Genomic DNA, 13024 nt, shown 5'->3' with positions numbered 1-13024 from the left:
CCCCTGACAACTGTGCCCTGGCCTAAGAAAATGTACTATGTCCTTGGTGTCCAGAGCAAGCAAATAGAAGCTCTGCTGTAATATTACATGCTCCTGGCTCTACAGATCTACCCAGTGTGCTTCTAGGAGAACATTAGATTGCACTGGGGGAGAATAGGGGGGCCTGCAGCATGTGGTAATTGGTAGAAATTGGCTGATGTGGTAGGCCCCCTACATCAACCAATGAAGAGTTTCCAGTCTGGGTGATGCGCACGACTGATTGAACACACACACACACACACACACACGTACACACACACACACACACAAACACACATTGAGAGAAAAATAAAGAGCGAGGGGGGGTTGGTTTTCTTATTCAACAGGCACATTAGGGGCTGGTAAGATTGCATTACCCCACTGCAAACCTGCCACAGTTCATTACACCACTGAGACAAAAGAATCAGTCCAAGAGCAAAGTCGTTTTCCTTTTCATCACTTCCCTATGCGACGGAGAGGAAAACTTGCAGGAAAGCAGCGGGGTCTCCATAACCTTTTCTTAATCATGCGTGTCACCTTTTGACAACTCTGTTAAACGACTATTAGCTAAGAATTATCCCAACCTATTCTAAGACGTAATTACGTAGCATATTATTGACAGCACTTGTCATTTTCAGGCTAACGTGAGCATATCAGGCTGACAAGTGATAACAAGAAACGCTTCCCTCTCAATGCACAGAACCTCTCCTGTAATGGAAAGCAATGATCGCAAGCTCCCATCCTCCCAGATACGTAATCAAGCTTGCCAATCTAATCAGCACACGTAGACTCATAAACAGCTTTGTTAAGGGCTTTGGCTAAATGCCAGTCTGAAACATTGGCAGCGCCTTGTACGATTAGCGGTAACTGGATTAGCCTTACGCTCGTGATGATCTGAAGCTAATGATCTGACGGTGGTCTCACCTTGATAGCGGAGTAGGAAGGATCCCGGCTGCTGCTGCTTGCTGTGGAAGCGGATGGTGATCTGGTTGCTCCAGCTACGCACCACCAGGCCCTTCATCAGGATGGATTCGTTGGCCAGAACCGAAGGCTCACGTCCCCCCAGGTCCTCAAACGTCACTGTGTCCCCCTCAGCCAAGCTAACGTTCATCACCTGGACAAACCACAGAGAAAAAACTCAGTTCATGTATGTTACTGGGCGTGTTGCTGGGGGGAGTGTGTCGCATATGTCCCCACAGAATTGTGTGATGCGCTGTAGGCATGTTTGAATCACATATTCTGGAGCCTTCTGATACACACATATTACTGGAGTATTAGTAACTAGAACACGTATATTACTGGCACTCTGACATTAGCACTTCGCTGGGTAGCTGCCATAGACACGCTTACGTAGCCTTGTTTTTTGTTGCTTTTTTTTTTTTTTTTTTTTTTGGAGACTTTCGACCTTCAGTCAAAATTGGTAGAGATAATCTGACAGGATCCCCTGTTCCCACCTGAGAGCAGGCCTACATCAAGTGACAGAAAAAGAAGCCGTTTTGTTTTTTCATAACTCCGCTGAACGGGGTGGGTGGTGCTTTAAGAAACGCTTAGTGCAAATCAGGGTAACATTTCACATGGGCTTAATTCCCTAGTCTGCGGCTGGGGTTATCAGCAGTATATGCCCGCTGTTCTTCGGCTCACCTGTCTCACTTACAGCTGTCTTGCTTACACCTGTCTTACTTACAGCTGTCTTACTTACACCTGTCTTACTTACAGCTGTATGTGTCCCTTAAAAAAACAGAGGCCTACAGCGTCAGCGTCTCGTAACGCAGCGTTCAAATGAAGAGATGTTCTGGAATGAACTGGACTGATCTTCCTCAGATATAAGAGACTAATATAATAACAGAATTGGTTACAGGGGGAAAAAAAACAATTAACTGCTGTGGTTCACTCCACTGAGGAGTACAGAGGAGAACTCCAAAAAACCCCCAAAACCTAAAAACAAAACAAAAACAAAAAACCCCTCTATAACCATCCTAAACCTACAGACAAGCTCCTGTCATTACTTAAGGTAGGCTGCTGAACCCAGCAATAAGAAACTGCCAGTGTTTGCAAAGTTACCCTATATATCAAGAGAAGGGGGAGCACAGATTAGTTTGTGAAAAGCATTCATAAAGGCCTCTTAATCTCTCTAGCTCATAGTGAACAGTTAGAAAATGTAATCATTCTGTCTCCTTTTTGCAAACGGCACGTCTGAGACAAGGTTTAAAACCACGATATCTAGAGGGGGAAATCCTTTCGTGCAGGAATTCTGAAACTCGTTGCTGAAGTGGCGATGTCTACTGTTTTTCGTTCAGTTTTTTTTTTCTTTTTCCTTTCTTTTTTTGGTTTGGTCTGAGCACTTCATTGACAAGTAAATGCACGGACAGGTTTGCAGGTCCTTTCACACGCTTTTCACAGCCTTACTTACAAACCGATAAGAGACCTTATCTACAAAAATGCCTCTTCATCTTCTGGCCCCCATGCTTCAGGACCAATGAAAGTACTCTATGTACTTTATACAAAGCAAAATACTAAAGAGGATGTAAAATAATGACACAGACAGGCAGAGTCAAAATAGCTCTGAAGATTTTTCATCAAATTTACAGTAGGAATTTAGGCATAAAACACAGTCCATAAGCAGGATACACTCCGGGACCTGCTTATGGAGGTCATCATTCCATCTGGATTGCAGCATAGATTAACTCACTTTTTCATTTCCTGATTTAAAAACAAAGACACAGTGACATGATAGGAGTAACATCTGTTGTACATTATTCCTTTTAGACACAACGTCCATTGAAATTTGCCTACATGTCCCATGATGGATGTAGAGGGCACGCGGGGTGAGAGTGCCGGCCATCTTTGTTCAACGCAATGCTGTCATAGCAACAGGTTACAACCTGAAGATGTTGTATGTCGCGACAAGATTTACTGTTAATAAACTCACAGAAACGACGTAGGCATTATAATCTATAAAACAAAGTGCATTACAAAGTAATCACATTATCCTAAAAGCCCGAGGATAATAAAAATGCCTCCAAGAATACCGCTTGCCGTAATCCAATTTGTGTTGGCGTTAGTCCCGAAAGACCGACCCACATATGTAATCCCTTCCATAAACGTGTTTCTCAGAGAAACTGGGCTATGTGGCGTGTCTGTACTGTAAACCATGAAGGCACTGCATGTCAACAGCGATGAAAGCTTTCATTTTCTTAGCGCTGAGCATAACTAAAAGGATTAGATCTGGGAAACCTAGCACCTATTATTCCAGTGATTCCTGCATTTTTTTTTTTTTTTTTCTCTGAGATGCATCTCGGCAGTAGTCTATGGTTCTAGGTACGGTACAGAAAGCCAATGGAATGTAGCATCCTTCCGTAGAACACACTCCAAGGTCCTGTGTGTTCTAAAATGAGGGAAGTACTGTTTATTTTTGTTTCGCATGTAGAACACTAGATGAAAAGAGTGGCGTGTTTGATGCTGTGAGACAGTGACAGTTTGAGATCCGCCAGCATGGGGGGACTGATGTTTGCAGGTGCGACGTTCTGCTGATTGGAGAGGACAATAAATATAGGAGCACGGCTTTGTTTCCTGATAAATGATGGTTTGAGTCAGGAAAGAAAAGAGAACTAAGCCAGCTCTTTGATTTCTTTGTGTGTGTGAGTGTGTGTGTGTGTGTATGTTTGTGTGTGTGTGTGTGTATGTTTGTTTGGGTGGCGATTTGTGACCAAGCTGTTTGCTGATTGGTGCTTAGAGGCAGGAGTGTGTCTCTCTGACAGAGAGAGAGAGAGAGAGAGAGAGAGAGAGAGAGAGAGAGGGAGAGTACAAGTAACAGAGAGATGTGTGAGTAAGGGTGGCCAGTAAGCACAGATGAAGCATGTATTACGAAGGGCAAAGACATGAGGTATGAATGCTGATGAGTGTGTGTGCGTGCATGCGTGAGTATGTGTGTGTGTGTGTGTGTGTGTGTGTGTGTGTGTGTGTGTGCTGCTGTGGCCCATGGGAATATTGAACAGCCTGGAAGTTTCCATTTTATGAAATTTCCATTTCTTTCTGATGAATGTGTGTGCGTGCGTGTGTACCTGGCCTGACTAATCACCTTGCAATGGCTGGCAAACACTAAGCACATGGAAAATGTGTGTGTGAAAGGGATCCCTCTCTCACACACTCACATTTGAAAATACATTTAAAAAGATATATATGTTCGTGTGTGTGTATGTGCGTTTGCATGGTTTGTGCGTGTGTTTGTGAGTGCGTGTGTGTGTGAGTGAGAAAGAGAGAGAAAGAGAAAGATAGATAGATTGTGCCTCTATGAGCGCTCTTGAGAAACTCTTCGAGCCACATGCTTTAAAAGTACTTTCACACACAAAAAAGAGCCCAGGCCCCACGGTAAATTGAGGTCAATATGTGTTCACAGCCACCATAGATCATATGACAACAACACAGTCTTACTACCAGGCCCACTGTACAGAACAGTATACAGTGCACCAAAGCAGTCACCAATATTAATGTCTCTGTATGATGTGGAATCAAGCCTTTTCTCTCTTTTTAGTCTAAAGCACGCGCGCACACACACGCGCGCGCACAAGTATACACGCGCACACGCGCGGTCATTGTAACAGTGCTCTGAGGGCACCATGATGGTTAATTAATGAGGAGACGCATGCTGTGTCACATTAACAGAGAATTAGCACAAACCCCCGGAGCAAAAGAGTGAGAAAAAAAAAAACGCATCCTCCTTTTGACTCTCTCACAGCAGTGCAGTGGTATGGACATAGTCGTGGCTCTCTCTACCGCTTCTGCAGGTACAAAGCAACACATGATCTGTAAATCATTAAAAGAACTCTTCACTAGAAGTAAACTTCAATTCTGTGGAAGATATAGAGTTGCTTAGTAAATCTGAAGAGAGAGAGAGAGAGAGAGAGAGAGAAAGAGAGACAGATAAAGAGACAGAGAGATAAAGAGAGAGAGAGAGAGAGAGAGAGAGAGAGAGACAGAGGGGGAGATGCTGTCAATGAGAAACTTCCCTCAGTTCCTTCCTCAGTGTGTGTGTGTATGAGTGCGAGGGTGTGTCTGTGTGTGTGCGGTGTGAGCGTGTATGAGTGCGAGTGTTTGTATGTATGTGTGTGTGTGTGAGAGAGAGAGAGAGAGAGAGAGAGAGAGAGAGATTGTTGGGGAAGTAGGTATTTGTGCTGTCTCGTCGCTTGGTTCTTCAAACAGACCAAGACTAAGGCTCCGGCAGCGTTCACTCCTGCAGGGCTGATCTAATTACTACTGATACCTCACATTTAATGAGAACCCACTCTCAAAACACACACCACATGACCGAAACAGGATAAAAAAGACTGGAACACACACACACACACACACAGACACACAGACACAGATGGGTGCCACATGCTAAATATGAGCAGAAACATGAGAAGTCCAATCTGAATTTCAGACAGACAGATAAAAAACAAAAAACAAATATGCTTCTAACATGTGAAGACATAACAGTTTGTACAGGTATAACAGAGGAAAGAGAGCGAAAAAAAAAAAACCCTCAACAAATGGACCAAGCAGAGTGAAAAATTCAGCAAAAGAACGGAGTGAAGTGATGATCTTGTCCCAGGCCTGGGCAGTCAGGCTGAGGAATCAGGCCTGCAGTGCTCCATTTACTGGGCTATTTCCCTCCACTCTCTGCCAGTACCACCATTACCAGCAGAAAACACAACCACATGGGGTACTTTAGAGAAAAGAACACATCTAAGGTCTAAAATAAAAACTCTATCATTCAACTGTGTCACTCACTTTAAATCTTAGAAGTATAAATTAAATTGAACATGTATGTAATAAAAAGAAATCGCACTCACAAAAGATCTAGATGTACTTCGAATAAACCTATTGATCTGTAGTATATTTAAAAAAAAAAAAATCCTTATGAGTTGTTTTCAAAAATCTTGGCAATGAAACAAGTCAGTTAAAAAGCAAGTTCAGACATTTTTATTACTAGAGGCACAAAGCACATACAACTACTTATTTTTTTTTTACCAGGTCTGTCTAATTGACACATTAAAGAGGTTTTATTTTCCCAGAGATGGGACCTTTGTATTTCTGACAGGAGCATTTTGAAGGCTGATCAGTTCTCTCAGTGTGGCTGAAATTCTCCTTTACTCACTTCACTGGTTTTGTGGGTCGAATGCAGCTGAGACAGGGTCTCACAGGAGAATTCTGGGACAAATAAAAGTGATTCCAAGCTGCAATGTCCATCCAGCTCTCTCCCTCTCTCTCTCTCTCTCTCTCTCTGACACTCAGTAAAAGGTGATATAAAGTCAAGGAAAGAACTTTTTTCTTTTTTCATTAGTTTCTAAGCTCCTAATGGTCTGAAATTTGTCTGACTGCTTGGCTAGTGGCTTTAGGTGGTCTCTATTTAGGTGCTACTTTGAAGTGCTAAGGAATGAAACTTATGTAAATCTTAGCCCTCTTCTAAAGCTTAAGTCCTTTCTCCCTGTTTGTAGAAAATCCCAGATGGCCGCTATGGTGGAAGTCCAGGAAGCTTCTCCTTCTTTCTGTGTCTCTCATTCTCTCTCTCTCTCTCTCATTTTCCCTTCTCAACTCCCTGCTGTGTTCTGTTCATCCTCTCCCCTGGCGCCACTTCTCCGCGGCATGGACAAGAGAGGAAGAAAATCTCTTCTAATTAGCTTGCCCCATTCTTCCTCCGAGTCCCAGCCCGAGAAGAGAGGGAGGGGGATGAGTGAAAGAGAGAGTGGGCATCAGGCTGCTAATTAAAGGGTGTGATTAAGAGGGAACAGAGATATGTGATGTAGCACCGCTAGCATCTGTTCCAGAACTACAGATCTGGGCCAGTAACAGAGAGAAAAAGTGAAAGAGAGAGTGAGGGAGAGAGAGAGAGAGAGAGAGAGAGAGAGAGAGAGAGAGAGAACCAGACAGTCGTCCAACATCCCTATGGTGAGGGTCACCCACAGAGAACACGCCTGTTCTAAATATAGAAGCGCTTTGAGCGGAGAGAGAGAGAAGGAGAGAGAGAGAGAGACCCATCTGTGCCATCTGGCAAGGCCATCGGCTGACAGGCCTGAGACGTGCTGCAGACAACTCAGGTGACAGCCGGGGCACCGAGGAGGGCCTTATCTCCCACACCTCTGGCTCTCACACATCGCCCAAAAGGAAATCGTGTCTGCTCCCGAATGCTCTTCAGAGCCTGCGAGCCATTGTACTCCAAATTACCCCGACAAGTCCTCCACTTGTCATTAGCACGACTTACTCTATTACAGAGGGACCCCCCCCCACACACACACTCCACCCCGTCCCACACCGTAATGATAAAGAGAAATAGGCAGATTAGTTAGGCAACCGTAAGCGAGAGAACGTGAATGCGGTGTGTCATCCTCTACAATGACCTTCAATCGTTATTTCCCCCACCTTTTTTTCTGTCTGGGCAGCAGAATAATCCAGATTCAAGAGGCAAGGTAGGTGCCAATTTTTTTTTCCCTTTTCTTTCTCAAGGTCATTCGATCCCCAGCCAATGGAAAGGATAAGCGCTGGATGGCTGAACAGGAAGAGGAGACCCTGGTGGAGCACATGCAAGTCTGCCTATCAACAAACGCTGTGTTACGTTGATGGAATATCGATACATACGGACACGAGGAGAATATGCAGTCGGTCTCTGACATAACAAAACTGCGATTTCAACCCGCTGTGTTTTCTGTTGACGAGTTGTCTCATTTTCCTTACAGAGTTCATTACCACAGCGTCTTTGAGTCCTATCTGTAAAAACACCCAAAGACAGTAATAATCAACCGACGCGCTAAACATAACAACCGCTAGTTTGCGTTTTCTCACATGCCAATAATATGAATAATGCGCTCTTGTGTCACACACCTTATCACCATCCAATTAGCCTCCTCCTGTTCTCAGCACGGAGGAGGAACAAAGTCCCTGCAGGGGGCAGCTCGGGCCCTCTCGGCAGATAAGCTTTCGTGCGTCTTTCTCCTGTCCACTGTTATCTCATTTTAACATTCACCTCGTTCGTTCCTTTTTCATTATCGCCACAATCCCCACACGCCGCTCGGAAAAATTGGTTTTATGCCTGCACGTCTGAATAACTTGGAGGGAAAAAAAACGTTAAGGAAGGGGAAAAAAACCTGACAACATGAAAACAGGGGCAGGGTTATCTGTAAGAAAGTATATATATATGTATAGTGATGTTCTGTGGAGTGTTACATAAGGGTAGAGTCTATTATGGGTCAAGAATGATTAGAACAAAAATTGCAAAATCCAGCGCGTATGCGTTTATTTGCATGTCATACAGCGTAGATTAGAATAGAGGCGGATAAGTTCTATTAGCTGGGAAAAGGAGAATTTCTGATTCCATGTTTAAAATGTGTAATGGAGGATGTCACAGCCTCTCAGGAACAAAAAGAACCCAGTGATGCTTGTGAAGAGACACTCTGTATCTTTACATATCTTATTGTTAGATGTTTTGCCATTACTGCCCCCCCCCCCCTCTCTCTCTCTCTCACACACACACACACACACACACACTTGGCTGTCCTTTAATCCAGGAGAGATGAAGCAATGGATGAGAATGGACCCCCTTCTCTGAGGCAATGTGGGATTTTTTTTGCCTGCTGCTGCAGAATAAGCACTCCTGTTTTCAATCTCTGGACACAAAGCTGTCAGCTTCCAGCTCAGACTCATAGATGTTGTGTATATATATATATCTCTATCCAATCCCTGGTGCCCCTTTCCAGGTTAGCACAGAGGGCTGTAGAAAATAACTCCACTAGATGCTTTCCCCTATTTTCGTGAGGCTAAAAGCAAATGTCATGCTATGTTTATATGCATGACTTAATTGCTTTTGTACCTTACAGAGAAGACAAAACAGGTTCCATTAGGTTGGCTTGAAGTGGGTTGCCTTGGAAATGTAGCAAAGTCCAGTGTTCATGCTATATTTATTCAGGTTGTATTAACTGGTTACCTTCGTTTTCTTCGGTTTTCACAACCCAGTGACTCGTATTCGCACACGAAAAACATGCACGCAAGCAAACACAAGCCACAACACCTGTCTTCCTCCCTGTTTTCATGAGAAACGGCTCTAATAACTCAGTTCCGTCTGTTCAAGCTTAAAATGACACGAAAAGTACAGTCTAACAAGGAACGGAAAATTGAGGCAATACATTATGCAGATAACTAGTTTAGCATAATCCTGTCTTCATCAGACTGGAGCTTTTAAGTCTCTCTGTAAACAGATGAAATCAGGAAACCTAAGACAAAAGAAACTGGCCTGTTCCTGAAAAACAAATCTATGTCATATTGTCCTCTAGAAATTTCTGTCAATATTCCACCCATGTCTGTTCCTCTGACACAAATAGAGAAATACGCCATTTCATTTCTTTCTGTCTTTCTTTTTTTCACCTCATGATCAAGTCGAGTTAGAATCACCTGCTGTCCTTTTAAGTGAAGTCCCTGCGAACATGCCTTGGTTAATCTAGCATGAGCCATGTTTATTTTCTCTTCTTCCTCCTCTTCTTTCTTTTTCTTCTCTCTTTCGTCTCCTCTTCCATCTTTCTCCTCTCTTCTTAAAAAAAAAACTTCCCTTGAACACTCTCTCCCACTTTTGACAATTCATTCCTCCAATGCCCTCCCCTTAAAAACCTCTCTCGCACACTCTCAACAATTCATTCCTCCCATTTCTGTCTTGCTTTCTCTCTCTCTCTCTCCTGCTCTCTCTCTCTCTCTCTCTCTCTGTGAATGCGTTGGGGCTCAGCAAGCAGATCTGCCTGGATGTGCATTTTAAAGCGTGTGGAGCAAATTGAGGTTGAAATCTCCCAAAAGGTGACCTGTGAAGGGAGAGAGGGCAGAGAGAGCTGAGTGAAAGGGGACAGCCTCACACTGCAGAATAAATCAAAGGCAAACTGAGGCAGAGCTGCAGTGCGCTGATAGCTGACCTGTTGAGGCCAGCTCACCTCTCTGAGCACATGAAAAAAAAAAAAAGAAAAAAGAAAAAGAAAAAGGGGGAGGAAAAAAAAAAAAAAACCCTGAAAGGCCTCTAAAGTGCAGAGCTGCACGGTCCACCACATCTAAAAGCCCTGTCTTGGGCCACTTCGGGGGGTGGGAAAAACTTAGAATCCCGTCCTAACAATAAAGGAGTACAAAGGGGGGGTTCAGACAGAGCCAGGGGCAGCAAGAGGGAGTAATGGACTCTCACTACCCCTCTAGCCTTTTCTCTCTGAGCCTTTTTCTTGGGAGCAACAGATGAGAGGTGGTCCGCGCCGGGAGTGACGGCAGCCACCTCGGAAAGGGGCACTGCCGGAGCTGAAACGGCCCAAGTTCTACCCCCCCACCCCCACCCCCCCGCCGCCTCATTGGCCCATTCACAAAAACGAGACAAAGACCAGACAGTATGCTGATATGTCAAACGCTCTGTGTCCCCCTGCCAAGTCGTCCCTGTAATCCAATCATCATGCAAAAAAAAACAACAAAAAAACCAAAAAAAAACCCTCGAATCCTCAGTGATAGTTTCTAAGGGTCCTGGAGCGAATAAAAGGAAGAAAAAAAAAAAACCTTGATCATCTTGATAAAGAGTGTATTACAGTTAGTGTTTCATTGTGATTTATGAATACAGTGCAATACAGTTTGGACTGCTGCCTGAGGTAAAACCAGCATTCTGTAGAAACTGTTAATAGCACAGCAGGTCAGAACCCAGCGTCCTGTTGTGAGACCTCCGCTCTCCCTGCTCCATTAGTGTCAAAGCTGATGAAGGCTGTACTCACACGGTTTTAAATGCATGTGATTAAAAAAAAAAAAAAAAGGTAAAAAGAAACGGGGGGAAAAAGCTTTTTGACTGAAAGAATGCTATTAAAACAGTTTGGGAAAAAATCTTAGCAGAAATGACCCTTTTATAGATCTTATCTATTCTAAGCATTTAGCAACTGGAACTATTGATGGAATTACATTTAACGTCACATTTAATGGGCTGTACATTCTCTTTATGTTTGTTTTCGGGCAACAGCTTGGGCATTGCAGGTCATGTCGTTCTTTTCCGTCATTCAAATGGCCCATTTCCTATTTCTCACCGCATTATGTAAAAGACTGTATCTGAAAGTAGACAATAAGCGTGGGTCTCTAAGTGTATTAGTTCTCACATTTAGTTTAGAATTAAACAGAAAGCGGAGAAACTTTTTTTTTTCTCTCTGAGCCTGTAGAACTTCTTATTTCCGCACTCGTATGCATAAAACACGCCCTGAAGGAGACACAGGTGTGAGATAACCACATCCCTGTGCACTAATGTTGGGTCTAAACAAGTTGCATAATGAGCAACTCACCCTCAAGCCAAGGCCGACCTTGGTAAAGGACTGCGTCGGGAGGGTTGGTTTAATGTTTGAGGGAACAGCTTGCGTGTTAAAAAAAAAAAAAAAAGCCTTTTGGCTCTGAGGGGAGTCAACAAACACAGAACAATCACCCCATTGCCTGTCGCGTCGTGTTTTTCACGCCGTCACACAGGTGTGCGGGAGTTTTCTCAGCGGTGCTGACAGGACAAACAATTACTGGAGCAGAGAGCCAAGCTCACGCTCAGCCTTTGAGTGCATCACCGTGCAGCAGCAGCAGTCCCGGTCTTGGGCTTCGCCAGAGCCGCTGTGTCATCTGCTAATTGCACTTCTTCCAGCTTGTTAAAGCGTCACTGCCGTACACGTCCATAGTAAACAGCAACATAAGCCCACAGGCAGAGGAGAACCAAAATACAGTCCAGTAAAAGCTTAAACTGAGAGCGAGAAAAAGAGAAAGAAAGAAAGAAAAAGAAAGAAAGAAAGAAAGAAAGAAAGAAAGAAAGAGCGCGCAAGAGACGGACAGAGAGAGAGTGCGAGAGAGAGAGAGACAGAGGGAGACAGAGAGAGAAAGAGAAAGAGGAAAAAAGAGAGAGAGAGAAAGAGAGAGAGAGGTCTGTACTAACATGGAGTGGTTGAAGTACATGAGACAGAGGTTCCTGGTAGAGCAAGAGACAAGCTCCATCAGAGAGGGTGAAGAAAACTCCCTTACAGAGATGAACCCTTGCTGTCTACTGCTGAGTGTGAGCACTGTTTGTTTGCCGCTCTACTTCTACATGCACCCTGCATTTTACTGAGGAAAAACCTTTTAGCCATCCACCATCCACCTAACACTCACCACTCAATCAATCATCCGCAAGGGGACAATTTAGAAAGCACGGTGAATCACAACATTCAACCAAAACTGATTTCATGAGAGACAGTAGGTACATTATTCTTCTTATGATCTTTGGGTATAGAAAGCAAGGCAATATTTTACTTCTTCTTCATGATCTCTCTCTTCAGCCATGTTTCCCTCTTACATCAAACTCCAAAATGCACCACTGCTGCAGCCTGTTGAATTACCTGAGTAGCTAACTGTCATTCAAAAGCTTTATGGAATCCAAAGATCTAGATTGTGTCCATTCAATCATATTCTCTTTAGCCTGCCCCTGCTTCCCAGGGCCTCTGGTTCAATTTACCGCCCTTTTTTTTTTTTTTTCCAATTTCATCCTCAGTGAGGCAATCAGCAGGCAAGGGAAATTTTAATAGGCATTTGGGAGAATATGCTGGAAGGCAGCACTGCTCATTATTGCCTGGCTTTCATTAAATGTTCCCTGGTCTGACTGATACCCGGCATGGAACCGCACTGATTGTGCCGGCCAGTCAAACGCAACAAAGCCGTCCGGAAGCTCACGCCAAATAAAATCACGCTATTTACGCGCGCATTGAATCTGAACTTGGAGACTGCCTCTGCTTAAAAAAGGAGAGAAGAGAGAAAACTTATTTTTTGGCACGGCAGAAAAGAAATTTCAAATAGCCGGGGCTATAATCGCGAATATAATGGTGTTAAAGAGCGGTACGGCGCAAGTAAAATGACAATCTTCAGAGGTTTGAGAATCAGCGGGTTAGACATTACCGAGGTCTCCAGGCTCGTTTCGTCTCTTAAATGCCTCAGTTTACTTTGCCGCACCACAGACAACAGAAGAAAGTGACCCTCC

General features: G+C 44.0%; 1 protein-coding gene across 1 annotated transcript in view; it reads right to left on the bottom strand.

Annotated features, from left to right (window-relative positions):
- sez6b (seizure related 6 homolog b) overlaps positions 1-13024 on the bottom strand; it is a 130560-nt gene that overhangs the window by 41490 nt on the left and 76046 nt on the right. Inside the window, exon 5 of the mRNA XM_030778118.1 lies at positions 943-1132. Within this exon, the coding sequence (XP_030633978.1) occupies positions 943-1132 (190 nt within the window). The remainder of the gene's footprint in view (positions 1-942; positions 1133-13024) is intronic.

Source organism: Chanos chanos, chromosome 6 (assembly GCF_902362185.1).
Source record: "Chanos chanos chromosome 6, fChaCha1.1, whole genome shotgun sequence".
Taxonomy (NCBI): Eukaryota; Metazoa; Chordata; class Actinopteri; order Gonorynchiformes; family Chanidae; genus Chanos; species Chanos chanos.
The sequence above is the reverse complement of the archived record's forward strand: the minus strand, read 5'-3'. Positions and strand labels throughout refer to the sequence as shown.